General features: G+C 35.0%; 1 protein-coding gene across 2 annotated transcripts in view; it reads left to right on the top strand.

The window, feature by feature from the left end:
• KLHL15 (kelch like family member 15) overlaps positions 1-18,403 on the top strand; it is a 57,143-nt gene extending 38,740 nt beyond the window's left edge. Inside the window, exons 3-4 of one of the 2 annotated variants that reach the window (XM_027845448.1) lie at positions 12,563-12,736; positions 12,855-13,038. In XM_027845448.1, coding sequence (XP_027701249.1) covers positions 12,563-12,736; positions 12,855-12,938 — 258 coding nt within the window. In that variant the 3' untranslated portion in view covers positions 12,939-13,038. Of the gene's footprint in view, positions 1-12,562 lie in introns of both variants that reach the window. The other variant, XM_027845447.1, reaches the window with a different exon arrangement.
• Positions 18,404-19,612: the final 1,209 nt, after the last annotated feature.

The following is a 19,612-nucleotide window of genomic DNA, read 5'->3' as shown; positions in this document are numbered from 1 at the left end:
TAGAACCTAGATAATGTTGAAATGTGGTTTTCTAAGTAATATGCAGCCACGAGGATCCTTATGTGCTGTTTAGTGTTTTTATTTGAGTTTGATGCTCCTGTCTGCAGGTGACATTATGCTTATTATCTCAAGTCTAGGAGCATTGCAGAACTTTCATAAGATCCATAATCACTCAAAAGAGTTTTTGATCTATCAGTACAGGAAAAAAACGTGTTGGTGATACATATCTGGATAGGCCATAATGCTGTCTTACAAGCAAATGTGTCTTGGACAGACACTGCAGGTGGACAGTTGGACAGTAAACTGACCTGAGAATTGGTGAGCAGGCTAGATTGTACTTGGGAAATTCACGCTGGTTTTAATGATCTCCCTCCCCCCCCCCCGCCCCCAACAGCTCCCTTAAAGGCCCACCTTTTTCACATTACTATTTTGCTGATGTTGTATGCTTACGATTCATATAATGACATTTCTGAAGAATTAGTTTGTCACCGAAAGGCCAATGGAGAGTTGTATGGTAAGCTGTAGTATATTAAAGAAGAATTGCATAGGAGAAATAGTATGAAGGATGTCATCAGAGAGATGTATGACTAGAAAAGGAGATAGGTGGTTTGGTACCAGATATAGACAGCCCCTATACTCCTCACAATGTCAAGAGTTGTAGAAAAATGCTCCAGGCATATTGAGTGCCGCCACTCCCTCCACCTCTGCCCCTTGAAGAATTTATGGGAGGATCAAGATGAAAAAGTATGCATAGGCTTGTAACTTCCATCTTTAGAGAATACTGACATTGATGAGTTCATAGAGCCATTGAAATATTGTCACATGTGGAGTTCATTTAGGTCCTAGGGATGTCTTATTGTGGTATGGTGATATTTGAGTTCTTAAAGGATTTGCTTGCACAGTACAAATTCTTGTTTGCTTTGTGCTGGGAAAGCTTGAAATAGTGATCCTACTGATGACTCTATGTGTGTCATGTGGAGAGACTTTCCACCTGAGAGGACATAGGCTGATAAACTTTTAAGCCACATCAATTCTTAAAGCCCATCTACTGTGTTATAGAGGGATTGTGATCTCCATTGTTAAAGGGAATATCTAAACTAGTAAAATAATGTATCCTCAAAATAAAAAAAAATGTAAAAGGGAAGTTTGGCTGTAACAAAGGAGAAAAATATGATAGTAACTATAAAAGGTAACAGGGTCAAGTGAAAAAAAAATTTCAAGACAGGAGGAATTAGAATATTGGGCAATATCATATGTAGTTGAAGTCAGAAAGCGTTGATTTATAATGAACCAGGTGAGCATAGTTATGTGATTTTTTTTCCCTCCATAACAGCCTTTTAACCTGGAACGTGAAAAAGTGAAGCTAATGTTGGATGCAAGGATTGGGGGGTGGAGGGGAAGATTAATCAGGGTTGAACATAAATATGGAAAAAGATTAAGGGAACAAAGAAGTCTATGTTGAGAATGTAATGTAAACTTGTTTATAGCAGTGTCAGGCTAGACAGGGAGTTGAGTGACTAGAAGACAACTGAAGGACTATTGAATTGGGACTCTCAGTGAAGCTAGATGGATTTGCAAATGAATTCTACCAAACATTTTAAGATCAACTAATTCTAATATTAAGTAAATTATCTGGAGTAACAGGCAAAGGAGTCCTACCAAACTCCTTTTCTACAACAAATTTGGTTTTTGGAGAGCCTTTTTGGAGAGAAGGGATACTAAATTGAGATGTGTCTTAAAATATGTGCTAATAATTTCCTTTTTGTTTTATGCCTTGTGGGAATATACTCATATAATACATTTTAGTCTAAGTAGACTTTTCAGGCTTTCTCTTTTAGGCTCTACTCTTTCTAAGACCACAGAAGTCACCTTTCCTTCATTGCTAGCCAGCAATTTGACACCAGCACGTCACACACTCCTTTCTATCCCCTTGTTTATTTGCCCCACCCCCTTTCATATATGCTTCTGTGTTGTAATACAGTTGCACAAAAACACATTGGTTCACTTACAGGCAAGGTGTTGCCAGATTCTACCCGAAATACCCCCTGTCCACTTTTTCACTATTACCTCTACCAGAATTCCACCTTCACCTCTTGTCTCTTTTCGGAAGAAGTCTCTTACTGGTCTTTTTGCTGTCACTGGTGCTATTGCTATCCCTACTTGCTGCATTTATTCACCTTTGCATTTCTATTCTCTGGGTTGTTCAAGAAGCAAATAATCTCTTCAATTCTGGTTCTTTCTAAAATGTTTCAAACACCTCTTCATTATTTAACATCCATCCTTTTTTTTTTTTTTTAAGCTTTTTGGTGAGGCAGTCAGGGTTAAGTGACTTGCCCAGGGTCACACAGCTAGTAAGTGTCAAATGTCTGAGGCTGGATTGGAACTCAGGTCCTCCTGACTCCAAGGCCAGAGCTCTATCCACTGCGCCACCTACCTGCCACATCCATTTTATATATAGTTAAGCTCAGATTTGCAGAGTAGTGACCCTGGGCTGCATGCTTAGCTCCATTGTCCTTCAAAACATGTTATTCCTTCCCCTCCTGTGTTTCCTGGTAGGTACAGAATAATCTTGCATTATTTGAATTTTCCTTTGTATTTGAACGTATTTCTCCTGATTGCTCACAGAACTTGTTTCTAAATTGATTTGTTAAATTTAACCACTATATGTCCTGAAGTTTGCAGCCTTGGATTCTTTTTTTCTGGAGGTGATCTGTGAATTCTTTTGATTGGAATTTATTTTCTATTTGGGGACTCTCTCCCGTCGTCCTGATCTATGTCTTGCCCCACTGGAGCCAATTGGTTCCAGAGGAGAAAATGAGGCTGGTAACTTTGCACAGCTCTGCCTCCCTTAAATCCAGTTCACTTGCAAATCATGAGATCATCTTCCTGATGTTATGGTCCTCTTCAAGAATGAAGGGCAAACAACAATAGTAAAATATTTTCTATGTTCAGAAGTTCTAGGTACTTTTCTTCTATTGTTTCCTTCATTATAGTGTTGAGACTTTTTGACCTCTTCATCTTCTGGGAGACCTATGATTCTTAGGTTGTGTCTATGCATTCTGTCTTCATGATTAGTATCTTTTGCTTACATAGTAAGTATATTTTATTTTAATGATTTTTTTTTCATTTTTGCTTCTTTTCTAGATTGTTTTCCACTTCTACATAGTCGCATTCCCAATCCATTATTCTTTCTTGTTTCTTTGGTGAGGCTTCACAGTATGGATTCCAATTTTTCTGTTCTGGCCATTATTTTTGCTGTGATGGCCATAAATTCTGCCCTCATAATTCTCATTTTTCTTTTTGACTATTTAGGAACAATGTGTTGTGGTTCCATATCTCTCCAAATTCCATGTGGTCCTCCTCATCAAGTATTGAGTCACTTTCCTTTATTTTATAGTATTTACTAATAGATGCATGATTCCATATTTCCTTCTGTTGTTACTCTTTTTTCTATTGATTTATCTATTTATTTCAAGGTTAATGAGCTTTCTTTTTCTTGAAATCTTTGGTAATTTCAGTATTTTTCCCCCTTTATTTTCCCTTAGTACTTACTTTCTGACTTTCTCCTTTTTGATTGTGGTTTCCCTGGAGCTGAGCAACTCTGCCTCTTCCCACTCTGGGCAATTCACAGTTCACCAGGTCTTACCCCCAAGGAACTTTTGGTTGGTTAGAACTGACCTTAGCTAGATGCTGTGCTCTTTTCTCTCAGTCTTAGTGGAGTGCTGCACAGGTTCTCACAATCCCCCAACCCCTTCTCCATAGTTTCCTTTCTTAGTGTCCTCTAATTTCTTAGTTCTTTGGCTTTTGACACCAGCAGTTCAGGACTTTGCAGCACTAGTACTACAGGGTTGTTTGTCTTGGCATTGCTGATACTAAAGCACTAGCAGTTCAGAACTTTGCAGAGTCGGTGCTACAACCCTTAGTAGATGTTTATACCTGAGAGGGCTGTAGCTGTCACATAGCCAGGAAAAATGTCTATAGTTTTCAGCTGGGGTCTTTATGATATTAAAAAGATTTGTTGGGTTTATTTTATATCCTGCTACTTTGCTAAATTATTAATTTTTTTCCATTAACTTTTTAGTTGATTCTTTAGGATTTTATATCATCTGCAAAAACAGATAGTTTTATTATGCCATTTCCCATTCTGATTCCTTTGATTTCTTTTTCTTCTCTTACTGTTATTACTAGCATTTTTGATACAATTTTGAATAATATTGATGATAATTGGCATCCTTGTTTCACTTCTGATCGTACTGGGAAGGCTTCAAGCTTATCACCATTACAAATAATGCTTGCTGATGGTTTTAGGTAAATGCTTCTTATCATTTTAAGGAAAAATTCCTTTATACCTTTGCTTTCAAGTATTTTTAATAGGAATAAGTGTTGTATTTTATCAAAAGCTTTTTCTGCATCTATTGATATAATCATATGGTTTTTGTTACTTTTGTTATTGGTATAATCAATTATGTTAATAGTTTTCCTTATCTTTGACCATCCCTGCATTCCTGATACAAATCTCACTTGGTTACAATGTATGATCTTTGTAATATATTGTTGTAGTCTCCTAGTTAGTATTTTATTTGGGATTTTTGCATCCCTATTCATTAATGAAATTGGTCAATAATTTGCTTTCTGTTTTTTCTCTTCCTGGTTTAGGTATCAGTACCAAATTTGTTATAGAAAAGAAGTTTGGTAGGACTCCTTTGTCTGTTATTCCAGATAATTTATTTAATATTAGAATTAGTGGATCTTAAAATGTTTTGATAAAATTCATTTGCAAATCCATCTAGTCCTGATGCTTTTTTCTTAAGAACGTCATTTTTGGCCTGTTCAATTTCTTTTTCTAAAACAGGCATATTTCAATATTCTATTTCCTCTTCTGTTAATCTAGGCAGTTTATATTTTTGTTAAGTATTCTACCATTTCGCTTAAATTGTTAAATTTATTGGCACATAATTGGGCAAAATGACTCCTTACAATTGCTTTGATTTCATTGTCATTTGTGGTATATTAACCTCTTTCATTTTTAATACTAGTGATTAGGTTTTCTTCTCTTTAAAAATCATATTAATCAGTGGTTTATCTATTTAATGTTTTTTTCATAAAACCAACTCCTAGTTTTATTTATTAATTCAATGGTTTTTTACACTCAATTTTATTAATCTCACCTTTAGTTTTTAAGGTTTCCAATTTGGTGTTTAATTGGAGATTTTTTTTGTTTTTTTTTTTTAGTTGCATACCCATTTCATTGGTCTACTCTTTCTCTATTTTATTGATATCAGCATTTAGAGATACAGATTTTCCTCTGATTATTGCTTTTGCTATATCCTGTAAGTTTTGGTATGTTGTCTCATTACTGTTATTTTCTTTAATAAAATTATTGTTTCTGTGATTTGTTCTTTAACCCACTCATATTTTAAGATTAGGTTGTTTAGTCTCCAATTAGTGTTTAATCTCTGTTTCCATGGTACCTTAATGAATATAATTTTTATTGTATTACGATCTGACAATGATGGACTGCCTTTGCCTTTGCCTTTCCTGCCTTTGACTATAAGATTTTTATGCCCTAATATATGATCAGTTTTTGTGCAGATGCCACGTACCACTTGAGAAAAAGGTGTATTCCTTTCTATTCCCATTCAGTTCTCTCCAGATATCCATCATATCTAGCTTATTTAAGATTCTATTCACCTCCTTAAGTTCTTTCTAATTTATTTTTTGGTTAGAATTTTATTTAATTCTGAGAGGGGATGACTAAAGTCCCCCACTATTATAATATTACTATTGATTTCCACCTGTAATTCATTCAACTTTTCCTTTAAAAATTTAGATGCTGTAGCATTTGGTGCATATAGGTTTAAGTATTGATATTGCTTTATTTTCTATGTACTTTTTATCATAATATAGTTTCCCTGTTTCTTTTAATTAAATCTATTTTAGCTTTAACTTTGTCTGAGATCATGATTACTACCCTTGCTTTTTTTTTTAACCTAAGCTGAAGCATAGCAGATTCTACTCCAGCCTTTTATTTTAACTCTGTATGTATCTCTCATTTTAATTGTGTTTCTTATAAACAATATATTATTGAATTCTGGTTTTTAATCCATTCTGCTATTTGTTTTCCTTTTATGGGGGAGTTTATCCTGTTCACATTTAAAATTATAACTACTAGGGGCAGCTAGCTGGCGCAGTGGATTGAGCACCAGCCCTGAAGTCAAGAGGACCTGAGTTCAAATGTGGCCTCAGACACTTACTAGCTGTGTGACCCTAGACAAGTCACTTAACCCCAATTGCCTATATATTTATACATATACATATATATATATATGAAATTATAACTACTAGTTGTATATTTCCCTCCTTCCTATTTTTCCTCTGTATTATCCTTCTCACTCTTTTTCCCCTATCCCTCCTGACAGTATCATTTGCTTCTAACCACTACCTCCCTTATCCTTTCCCCTTATCCTCCTATTTCTTTAGTTTACCCACCCATGTAAGAATCCCTCCCTTATCCTCTTCCCCATGCTCCTCTCTTGATCTACACACCTTTCTAAAAGTCCCTCCCTTATCCTGTCCCATTGCCCTCGTATTTCTTTATAAATTTAGAAGACATTTATACCCTTAGTATGTATGTGTTATTCCCTCTTTGATCCAGTTCCAATGAGAATAAGGTTCCAGCACTACCATCCCTCCACCCCCACCTGCTTCCACTATCACAGTTCTTCCATTCACATCTTGTTTGCATGAGGTTATTACTCCATTTTATCTCTCTCAACCCAGTTTTATTTTTCAGAATCATTTCATCATGTTCAACTCAACCCCAAGCCTTCTATGTATGCTTTTTCAAACTACCCAAGTAATAACATTCTTAAGAGTATAAATAACGTTTTTACCATATAAAAAGTAAACAGTATGACCTTATTGAGTCCCTAATAATTGGTCTTTAATGTTTACCTTATGTTTCTCCTAGATCTTATATGTCAAATTTTCCATTGAATTCTGGTCTTTTTGTCACAGATACCTGAAAATCTTTTAACTCATTACATGTCCTTCCCCCCCCCCCCCCCCCATTCAGGATTATACTCAGCTTTGCTGGATAAGTTATTCTTGGTTGCAAACTAAACTTCTTTGCTCTTCAAAATATAATGTTCTTTTAATGTGGAAGCTGCTATGTCTTGTATTATCCTGACTATAACTCCAAAGGATTTAAATGTTATTTGGTTTTTTTTTTTTTTATTATTGCTTGTAGTATTTTCTCCTTAACCCGGGAGCTTTGAAACTTGGATGTGATGTTCCTGTGAGTTTTCATCTTGAGATCTGTTTCAGGTGGTGATCAGTGAATATTTTCTATTTTACTGTCTTATTCTAGAACTTCAGTGTAATTTTTCTTAATGATTTCTTGTAATATTGTATCTAGACTCTTATTTTGATCATAACTTTCACGTAGTCCAACAATTCTTATATTGTCTCCCCTCGAAACAAGATTAGTTGTTTTTCTAATGAGATGTTTCACATTCTCTTCTTCTTTTTTTTTGTTCTTTTGGTTTTGTTTTATTATTTCTTGGTACCTTCTAATGTCATTTGTTTCCCTTTGCCCCGATCTAGGTTTTTTTTTAAATTTTTATCAATTTATTTTTTGTTTTTAATATTTACTTCCATAAACTTTTGAGTTTTAAATTTTCTCCCCCTCCCTCCCCTTCCCTCTCCCTGACGGCATGCAATCTGATATAGGCTCTACATATACATTCCTATTAAACATATTTTCACGTTAATCAAGTTGTAAACAAGAATTAGAACCAATAGGAGGAACCACAAGAAAGAAGAAACAAAACAAAACAGAAGGGGAAAAAAAGAGCAAATAGTATGCTTTAATCTGTATTCATACTCCAGAGTTCTTTCTCTGGATGTGGATAGCATTTTCCATCATGGGACTTTTGGAGATGTTAGATCCTTGCATTGCTGAGAAGGCCTAAGTCTATCAAAGTTAGTCATTGCACAGCATGACTGTTACTGTGTACAACATTCTCCTGGTTCTGCTCACGTCACTCAGCATCAGTCCATACAAATCTTTCCAGGTTTTTCTGAAGTATGCTTGTTCATCATTTCTTGTAGCACAATAATACTCCATTACATTCATATACCACAACTTGTTCAGCCATTGTGCAATTGATGGGCATCCCCTCAATTTCCAATTCTTTGCCACCACAGAAAGAGCTGCTATAATATTTTTGTACATGTGGGTCCTTTTTCCATTTGTATGATCTCTTTGGGATACAGCCCTAGAAGTGCTATTGCCGGATCAAAGGGTATGCACATTTTTATAGCCCTTTGGGCATAGTTCCAAATTGCTCTCCAGAATGGTTGGATCAGTTCACAACTCCACCAACAATGTATTAATGTTCTGGTTTTCCCACATCTTCTCCAATATTTATCATTGTCTTGTTTTGTCATGTTAGCCAACCTGATAGGTATGATGTGGTACCTCAAAATTGTTTTGATTTGCATTTCTCTAATCAATAGTGATTTAGAGCATTTTTTCATGTGACTATAGATAGCTTTAATTTCTTCATCTGACAACTGCCTGTTCATATCCTTTGACCATTTATCAATTGGGGAATGACTTATGTTCTTATAAATTTGACTCAGTTCTCTATATATTTTAGAAATGAGGCCCTTATCAGAGACACTGGTTGTAAAAATTCTTTCCCAGTTTTCTGCTTCCTTCCTAATCTTGGTTGCATTGGTTTTGTTTGTGCAAAAACTTTTCAATTTAATTAATCAAAATTATCCTTTTTGCATTTCATAATGTTTTCTAACTCTTATTTGGTCATAACTTCTTCTGTTCTCCATAAATCTCACAAATAAACTATTCCTTGCTCTCCCAGTTCGCTTATAGTATCAGCCCAGGTCTAGTTTTTAAAGAGTTATTTTCTTTCTTAAGTTTTTGGGTCTCTTTCCCCAGTTGGTTGACTTTTTTTTCATAATTCTTTTAATCTTCTTGAATTGCTCTCATCTTTTTTTTCTAATTTTTCTTCAACGTCTCTTATTTGATTTTTAAAGTCTTTTTAAAGTTCTTCCAAGGACTCTTTTTGGGCTTGTGATCATTTGACATTTTTCTTTGAAGTAGGAGTGGCTTTTAAAAACTTCATTATCTTCTTCTGAGTATGAACCCAGATCTTTATTCCCATTGTAGTTATCTGTGGTTGGATTCTTTCTCTGTTGTTTATTCATCATCATCATTATTATTATTTTATTTTTAGTGTGTTATTATTATAATCAAGTTCTCGGCCGGAATTGTGGGGAGCAATGCCTCAGGCTTCAAGGTTTTCTCTAAGCGCTGCCTGGGGCCCTTCCTTGAACACTCTTCTCTGTCCCTAAGCCGTGGGGGGCTAGGGCCCCCAGTCGTGTGTCACTGCAGATGCTCTTGCTCCCTGCAGTTCCTCCCGTAGCTACAAACTTCAGCTCACTCCTCTGCCCTGGTACTGAAACCAGGGACCCTGCTTTTCTGCCTACGCTCACAGCCAGCAGGGTCCCTGCTCTTCTGCCTACCGCATGAGATTGCCCCTCCTCACTCACAGCTGCAGCCCAGATCCAAGTGTGGTCAGCACAACTGGGCCTGGTGTCCAACAACAGAGGAAGGTCCTTCATCTTCCCTACTCAGTTCTCCAACCCGCACACTGTTGTTGAGGTGAAAGTTCCTGAAGCTGAGATCTGACCCAGCTGCCCCCAGGGCTTTTTGTTTGTTGATTCTGAGGGTTATGCTAGGGGTGTTAGCACTTCAAATAAGCCAACCTTGTCCCTGGAGGTGTGCGGTCTTTCCTGCGGTCCTCCCAAGTTGTCTTAGGAGAACATCTGCTTTACCTCAACTTTTAATTATTTCTGCTGCTCAAAGTTCACTTTCAGGTGATGTTTTATCTTGTTTATAGGAGAAATTTGGAGAGTCCAGTATTTCCTGTCTTATTCCGCCATCTTCCCCCTTTCTTCTTTTAAGATTATCAAAACATAATAAAATTCAATCCCAGGACTTCCATCTTATTTGATGTCTAAGATTTCTGATGATATTTTGGTTCTTAGAGGAGGCTTGTATTATCTCCTGCTCTCCATTAGAATGCATATACTTCTTCCATATAAAGTCTTTCCCCAGTTTGCTACTTATATTTAACTTTTTCTCTGTACTCCTTTTTTCTCTTTTCTCCCATGTTTATATTTCAAAATTTCTATTGTAATCTGGAAGCTTGGAAGTCCTCCAGTTATCAATTTTTTTTCCCCTTTTAAGGATAATATTTTGCCTTTTAGAATATGGTATTTCTTGTTTCCCTTTCTTTACAGTGTTAAATTTTGTGATCTTTACTATGATTTCTTGGTTGTTGTTCAGTCTTTTCAGTCATGTCTGGCTCTTCCTGATGCCATTTGGGGTTTTCTTGGCAAAGATACTGGTATGATTTGCCATTTCCTTCTCCAGCTCATTTGACACATGAGGAAACTGAGGCAAACAGGGTTAAGTGACTTGCCCAGGGTCACACAGGTAGTAAGTGTCTGAGGACAGATTAGAATTCAGGTCTTCCTGACTCCAGCCATGGTGCACTGTTTAACGTGCTACCTACCTGCCCCAGATTCCTTGGTACTTTAACTTTTTCTGGGTGCTTGCAATATTTCTTTTTTGACCTTTGAATTTTCACTTTGGCATTACTGGGAGTTTTCGTTTTGGAGTTTGAAGAAGGGATTGGTGGATTTTTTTTTTCTCTTTTCACTTTGTGCTCTGATTCTAATATGTGTGGGTGGTTTTCTTTCATGATTTCTTGAAATATGATATGCAAGCTCTTTTTGGTCATGGTTTTTAGGTAGGCCAGTGAAACTGATCCTCTTTTTGATTTGTTTTCTAGGTCATTTGTTTAATATAAGATATCTTACTTTTTCTTTCTTTTTTTTTTCTGGCAGTCTTTTTCGCATTGTTTTAATATTACTTTTTATCTCATAGAAGCATTAACCTTCGTTTGGTCCATTCTAATTTTCAGGTTTTTGTTACTTGGGGAAGGTTTTGTACCTCTTGTGCCAAGCTGTTAATCCTTTTTCAAGTCTTTCTTCTATAGCTCTCATTTCTTTGCTGTATTGCTCTTATTTCATTTCTAATACCATTTAAAACTTAGTTTTGTAAACTCTTGCATCATTTCTTCTCTGAATTCTGATTTGTTGGACAAGTTGAATTTTTCTTTGAGGTTTTAGTTGTAGATGTTATAGAATTATTTTCTGCATGTTTTTATGGTAAGCATCCCTGACATCATAATAATTTCTTTTTCTTTTTGTTTTGGTTGTTTATTCATTTTTCCAACAATTTTCTCTAAGCAGACCAGTGTTTGCTGTCTTGTCATGGATTTCTTGGGGCTAAATTTGTGATCTTAGTCTGCCTGAGGGATCCCCATGCTAATGTCCTGGGTGGGGAGCTGACTACAAGATCTGCTCAAAGGTCTGGGGACTGAGTCCCTGCTTCTAGACCTCTCCAGACCCCAAACTGTTGGCCTGGGCCCAAAGCTGATTCTGTGGGTCAGCTCTGGGCACTACAAACATCTCAGCCTGCCTGGCCTATCCTTAAGTGCAACAGAGGCAGTGATGTCAGAATAAATAGAGGGCTAGCTTTAGATTCAGGAAGACTTGGATTCAAGTTCTGCCTCTGACATCTACTTAGCTATACTACCATGGGCAAGTCACTTAACCACTCAGTGCCCCAGACAACTTTCTAAGATTATAAATTACAGACAAGTTATCAATCTGCATCCATGCAAGGAGTTTCCACACTAAGAATTTCCTATGTAGATGAAATAACAGGTCCCCTGTCCCCTAAAAAAGGTAATAAAACCAAAGAAAAAGAAATTGAGCTTTGTTTTGTTACCTTCAAGATATTCCCTTGAATCGATTTAGCAAAAGTTTAAAGATTTTTAAATTTACATTTTTTTCCTAAGTTTCTAAGATGTTGATTTTACATTGTTAATGAGTAAATTAGGTGAGGTACTAATAGAGTGCCGGACTTCGAGTAAGAAAGACCCAAGTTCAAATCTTGCCCCAGACACTTACCTGCGATGTGACTGGGCAAGTCACTTAACCTCTCCTAGCTTCAGTTTCCTCATCTACAAAATGGGGGTAATTACACCTATTTCACAGGATTATTGGGAAGATCAAATGATAATATATGTAAATCGCTTTGTGAACCTTAAAACACAATGCAAATATTAGCTGTTGTTATTATTACCATCAGAGCCAAATAGGATGTGATTTTATCCTGTCTAATAGCATCTCTTGGGAGGTAAGAAGCCAATCCCTTTTTGTTGTTGTTATGATAACCATAAAAAACATGTGGCAACATGGAGTTTGCAGTTATACCATCCCTAAAATATGAGTGTAAACACATTTTATAAGCAATTAAAATATGTAGCCTTTGATGCTTTTAAAAAATAAAATGAAAAATAAATCCCAAAGGATCTAGAGATTATTTTAGTGGCCTTTGATCATTTTGATTATCATCAGTGCATTTTCTTTGAGTTAAAATAAATTTTTAATGTGTCCTTAGGTTAAGACATCAGAATTTTATAGATATTCTCGGCAGCTACGACATGAAGTTGACCAAGCATTGAATTACTTTCATAGTGTTCACCAGCAGCCTTTGATGGAAATGAAATCCAGCCGTATCCGTTCTGCCAAACCCCAGACTGCAGTATTCAGAGGAATGATAGGACATAGCATGGTAAATAGTAAAATTCTTCTTTTACACAAACCACGGGTCTGGTGGGAGCTGGAGGGTCCACAAGTACCTCTACGACCAGACTGCCTTGCCATTGTGAATAACTTTGTGTTCTTGTTAGGCGGGGAAGAACTGGGGCCAGATGGTGAATTCCATGCTTCCTCCAAAGTGTTCAGGTATGACCCAAGACAAAATACTTGGTTGAGAATGGCAGATATGTCTGTACCACGTTCAGAATTTGCAGTTGGTGTTATTGGTAGGTACATCTATGCTGTGGCTGGAAGAACAAGAGATGAGACATTTTATTCAACAGAGCGTTACGACATCACTGAAGACAAATGGGAATTTGTGGATCCTTATCCAGTCAATAAATATGGACATGAGGGGACAGTGCTTAGTAACAAGTTGTTCATCACTGGTGGAATTACCTCATCTTCCACTTCTAAACAAGTGTGTGTATTTGATCCTAGTAAAGAAGGGACAGTGGAACACCGAACACGAAGAACTCAAGTAGTTACTAATTGTTGGGAGAATAAGTGCAAAATGAATTATGCGAGATGCTTTCACAAAATGATTTCTTATAATGGTAAGCTTTATGTGTTTGGTGGTGTCTGTGTGATCTTAAGGGCCTCTTTTGAGTCACAAGGATGCCCTTCCACAGAAGTTTATGACCCAGAGACTGATCAGTGGACTATCTTGGCATCAATGCCAATTGGTAGAAGTGGTCATGGTGTAGCTGTATTGGACAAACAAATAATGGTTCTTGGAGGCCTTTGCTATAATGGTCATTACAGTGATTCTATTCTCACATTTGATCCAGAAGAAAATAAATGGAAAGAAGATGAGTACCCACGGATGCCCTGTAAACTTGATGGTTTACAAGTATGCAGCCTGCATTTTCCTGAATATGTATTAGAGCATGTTAGACATTGCAGCTAAAAATGTACATCTTCCTTAAAAGAAAGAAAGCAAAGCGTAGTATTTAAGGCTCTTAAGTACTTGTTGGTGTTGTAGTAGTTACTAAATGCATAAAAAGAGAAACAGGGAATGCACCTCAACAGTTTTACTAGCAATGCCATTGTTATGGTATTGTAAAATTTTCTTTTCTCCTTGCATTTTCCCCCTTTTCAGTGGCCTCATGAGCTCATGCAGTAAATTCATTCTAGAAAATAGCAGTTACACTTATAGCCTCTGGAAGCAGTTGAATAGAATGATCCACTTGTCTGGAAAATTGATTTTATACCTTAAAAAACATTTTAAATTGTCAAGGTAGGATTTGGCAGTCTTCTAGAAGAACTACCTTCAAGTGTCATTTAAAGTGATTTCAGTCATTTCTTCTATCTAAAGTCTTTTGGATTGCTCATTATGTCAATGTTTCACTTTTGGTTTTGTCACACAAACAGCTTAAAACTTAACTTTTTGCATGGCTTTTGTATAGTAGTCTGCTGAAAATGCAAAAATATAAATTTTCTACTAAATTAACAACTTTTTATACTCAAAACACTATTTCTATGCTGCCTTCTATTGTCTGCATTGTGTTTGTAAGTGAAGAAAATATATGCACATGTGAATACATAATAAAATCTATATACAGTGCATCTTTTTGTGTGGTTAGGATATTACATTTTTAATTAGTGCGCAAATTGTCAGTCATACTTGTTGAGTTTTAGATGTAGTAACATCTTTTCATGTATTAATAATAAAAAAAAATTAAAGTAACTGGAGGCCTCATTTGGTATCAAAGTACCGTATCTTTGATACATACTGATTGATTCAGTAACATTTGAACTCTTTATATTCATGTGACATATATAAACTCATGAAAATTAAGATTTTATATTTATTTAAAAAGTAAATATTAAGGTAAGCCACATCAATGTTTGTCTTTCACTTTGGAATATGTTTCTCTTTTCAGTACATTTGAATGTCATTCTACATGTAGTGAGAACTGGATATGTCTAAGCCCTAATTCTGCAGTGTGCAAGCACTTTTCACCACTCCAAAGGTGGTTATACTCTACTGTATGTAATTGAGATTCAGTAGTGGTATTATTTATAGTTTCTATTTGAATCTAATAATAATTTTCAGGTATCATCCAAGGGTGTTGGATTATGAAAATGAGAAACATAAATTTTAAAATAGGCCATATTTACCATTTCTTTACTAAGAGAGAAATAATAAAATTATCAGCAGCTATTATGTTTACCCTCATGCCCTTTTCTTCCTTTAAAAGATTTTTGGTGATACCACACACATAATTAAAACACCTTACAAAATAAGTTTAACTTCCATTTCCTCACTCTCTCTCTCTTCCCTCCACTCCCACTTCTGCCAGAGTGGGGCTATGTACATCTGTTATTAAGCATAAACTAACAGCCCTTAGAAAATTAGAACTTAATTCTAATTGCAGACATTATGAATAAACTGTTATCAGATTAATAATTACTTCCTCACACTTTTCTTATGAAATTTACTAGCTTATTTTTTTCTTCCAAACTATGTAGTGGCATTGGTGATCAAACCCTCATCTTCTGTCTTTTGTACTAAAGTACCATAGATCATGAAGAATCATAACCCCAAAGTTAAAAAATGATCAAGAACAATTTTTAAAAATACATTTATTAAGAAGGGTGCTTTAGGACTAAATGTACCTTTTAATTATTTAAACTCAAATAAAATTGTTTAGTTGAGTGTAACCTAGGAAATTTGTTTCCTGTGGCATGCCATGACCAAATTGGTGTCATTTTTCTCATCCTCTAATTGGCCTTCAGTAGGCCATGCCTGCACTGGCAAGTGTAAGATGTAAGACATTTGTGCAATATTACAATGCTGTTATGTAAATTTTCTAGTTTTATATAAGTTTTGACTGCTGCCATCATTGAAAATAATGTGGCAAGGTGAAAGAACTTCCAAAGAAGAAACTTCATGGTAACTCTCCCCTTGCCCCCCCAATCCAATGTAGATTATACTGTGAAGTAAAATCTGGTTTAAAAATACCAAAATTGTTCATTTTTGTGAGTAACAAGCAGTAAGTAAATGAGTAGGTATATAAAAATTGCAAACTAACCTTTAATTTGAGAAAAGTCATTATTCATCTGCTTAAAAGACAAAACATTTCATTAAAGTAACCTTTTATAATTCAAACAACAACTAAGTCTATGATTGAGCAAGAGATTAATCTGGAACTGTTCATCTGAGAGCAAAGCTTGCAAAGAAGTTTTAGTTTTAGGATATGATTAATTGATCATTGCTTTTCCAGGGTTGTGTACACGAGCCTTCTTCATCTTTTTAAAAAATAGACAAATTCTTGACATCTTAATATTTACTACAATTTTTTTTCCTTTTAATAAGATTTTGTGAGCAGACTGTCTTGGTAAGGTGTTTTTTTATTTTTTCTCTAAAACTGCTAAAAGTTTTTCTTCTTAGCTAAATGCGAACTGAGAAAAGTTTCTTCTTCTTGATATATTTCATTCATCTTTATGTCTTTACAAGTGCTTCATCTTATTATAGATGAAGAAAACAAGGAAAGATAAAAAACACATTTTATTCTGGTGCCTACATCCAGGGTTTTTCTAACTGTAAGTGTATTTTTGTTCTGCTTTTGCTGTTTTTCTGCTTAGCTGTGACTAGATAGCCATTGTTAGGGAGAGATCTGAGAAAATAGTCAAGTTCATATGCTTGATATTTTATATTAAAGGTAATAAGGCCAAGATTAAAGTTTATAAAACAAACACCTGTGAAATCCTAACTTGAACAATGGAGTTCAGTCTCATGAAAATCCTTTCTAAACTGATGTTACTGGTAATCAGTTTTGAGCATTAAGAATAATTGATGTTTGCTTGGATTCTGAATGTATAATGTCCAAGAGAGAACTTTAGCTATGGATATTTATATTTCTAATGGAGATTATTTTAAATCCATAACTAATTTACATTCCCTTATAAAATTGTGATTCAACTGTAGAGATTTATTTTTGTTAAACTATAGGAATGGTTTTCATAAGGATTTTTTTCAAGTTTATTTTACTATATGTTTTTTCCCCCAGAACCATTTGTGCATTTTTATCAATATGTTATGCCTATGCTCAAAACAGTGTTTTTTAAAAGTACAGATAAGAGATTTGAAAACTATACAGTGTCACTGTTGTGATCTTTCTACATACTTAATATAAGTAAACTTTTTAACTTTTGGACAGATAGGTCATTTTTATTTGCCCTTCTTTATTAGACAATTTGTTTCCTTGCACTTCTTCAGTCTTCCTTTTCGTGGTGATATGAGTTCTGATGCTAATTTGCTTAAAGAAAAAAATCTTGTAGTACAACCTTTTCATAAAATACAAAGCTTTCCCACTGAAGCTTTTGTTTTTAAAGATGTGATTAGGAGAAATGCTACTGGTTTTAAAAAACAGTTTAATTAATAGAGTATTATTTTTTCCTGAGACAATTTTCTATTCCTTCGTCTTGCCCTGCACTTTGCTAGAGTTAAGGTAATAAATTGTGAAAAATTTACTGAGCCCTTCTCTAACCCTCTTTGAACATGTACCTTATGAAGCCTAATTCTAGAAAGCATGCTGTCCTAATGTTAAAAGGCACACTTATCTAGTGTGTGAAGTAATAAAGTAAGAAACAGATGGAAAGGTTTGTCTTAAGTGAAATTAAGCATTAGAATGTTCTATAATGAATTATTTGTGATAGGTACTCTCCTAGAAATGTTAAATATTCAGTGGGCTCTTCACTTTTATATATGTATATGTGGTGTTAGGTCATAACATTTCAGTTTGTATAAGCTATCAGAAATTTTTGGAGAATCTATAATTTGAAAGTCTCAACTAAAAATAAAAAAATTAATATAGGCCCAAATATAAATTAGACATTGAGAAATATTTGGCAGTCAGCAATGAAAATGTATTGCTAATGGCAGCTTTCTTAGGTCACTTAGCCTAACCATACATTTTAAATCTTGTTTGCACGTATAACCATTTTTAGAGATCATGAGCTTGATTGTATCTTTAAACTCAATTTGAAGGAGGGGACCCCAGAAAATTAAAGAACCTCCCCTTAAACAAGAAAGTACTGAAATTTAGTCAAACTACCAATAGAGTTAAATGTTAAGTAAGAGTAGAGTGAAGTAATAGATAAACTCATGGAAGTCCATTATCCTAACAATACTTTAATATAACTTAAATACTAATAATATAAGCTATAATAACATTGAGAAAATTCCATTTTTTACTTTTTAGTTTTTTCCTATCGATAATCTTGAATTATTTTATAAACCTTTGGAAATAATTATCATAGGTTGAAGAATTCTATTAATCTCATGTTACCAGTATGCCAGTAAGGGATGGGTATTTGCTTTCTAAAAGAATGTTTCCAATAAGGTAATTGGAGAAGTTATTTTCTACCTAGCCTGTATGCACCATGGCTCTTGGGCATACATTGTCTATAGAAATATTTTGAGCTTTTATGTACATTTTGGGCTAGTAGTCTTAACAGCAACCCTAGGATTGTTATAAAATTCTTAGAATAATTTAAGGTTTGCCTTTTATAACTGTTTTGAAAAGCCTTTACATTTTTGTCAGGTAATTTTCCCAAACTGTGGATACAATCTGTTCAGACATATATGTATACGTTATCCATTCTGTTTTTAAATTGAAAAAAAAATGTAAAAAGTGTGTATAAAGAAATTGTAAATAAAATATTTTTAATCTTTAAAACTTACTCTTTGTCCTTTTTAATTAATATCTACATATATACTCTTGCTTTCCAGTTCCCCATGTGAAATCATTTAATTTCTTAATATCACAAACTGGTTTATATTCAACTCAGTTGGAAGTAAGATTTCTGAATATGTCTTCAATCTTAAGAGTCTGTGGGAAATTATTTAACATGATTTTCAATAATTACAGTCAAGAAGTTTCATCAGACAGCTTTTGAAGGTTTGAGACATCAACTGTCACTTTTATGCGTCTTCACTTTGTTGATGAATTTTAGTTTATGGTAACTAAAAGTCTGCACCCAAATTGGATAGCCTTTTTTGACTCAGAACTTTTTTTTTTTTTTTGGCTAGGCAATCGGGGTTAAGTTACTTGCTCAGAGTCACACAGCTAGTGAGTGTTGTGTGTCTGAGGGCAGATTTGAACTCGGGTCCTCCTGACTCCAGGGCCAGTGTTCTATCCACTGCGCCACCTAGCTGCCCCTTTGACTTGTAACTCTTAAAGGCCTTCCTGAAATTTTGGGTGTAGGCAGAAACAGATTTGCATCCATATGAGTGCCTATGGCAAATTTCCTCTGAAACACATCTTGAAACTGATCAATTTGTCACCTAGAAGTTTCACTTAATTACCAACATGGCAAAATATTACTAGTAGCCGTAATATTACCTTGTTTTGAGATGATCAATCCAATATTGAGTGGGTAGATTTTTTTTTTGTTTTTAAATTACCCATATAATTGTGTATTTTATGATTTTTGTCAAGTAACTTTTAACTTTATAAGCCTCATTTTCTTAATAAAATGTGAGTTTTTCTAAGATGGTTTACAACACTTAACATTCTGTGGAACTTCCAATCAAGCTGAGGAGACAGGATAAATTTCCCTAGTTAAATAAATGTGACTATCTTTTTCTTTGGTTAGGCAAAGGGGTTAAGTGACTTGTCCAGGGTCACACAGCTAGTAAGCGTTATGTGTCAGAGACAGGATTTGAGCTCAAGTCCTCCTGAATCCAGGGCCGGTGCTTTATCCACTGCACCACCTAGCTGCCCCTGTGACTATCTTTTTCCAAGAAGTGCCTTTCTTCTAAGAAAAAAAATTGCAATCATAACAGTAGTTGACATTTTAAAAATAATCTCACTTGCTCCTTGTACGACCCTGTGAGAGA

The sequence above is a fragment of the Vombatus ursinus genome, unplaced genomic scaffold, assembly GCF_900497805.2.
Source record: "Vombatus ursinus unplaced genomic scaffold, bare-nosed wombat genome assembly UNPS02014962.1, whole genome shotgun sequence".
Lineage (NCBI taxonomy): Eukaryota > Metazoa > Chordata > Mammalia > Diprotodontia > Vombatidae > Vombatus > Vombatus ursinus.
The sequence above is the reverse complement of the archived record's forward strand: the minus strand, read 5'-3'. Positions and strand labels throughout refer to the sequence as shown.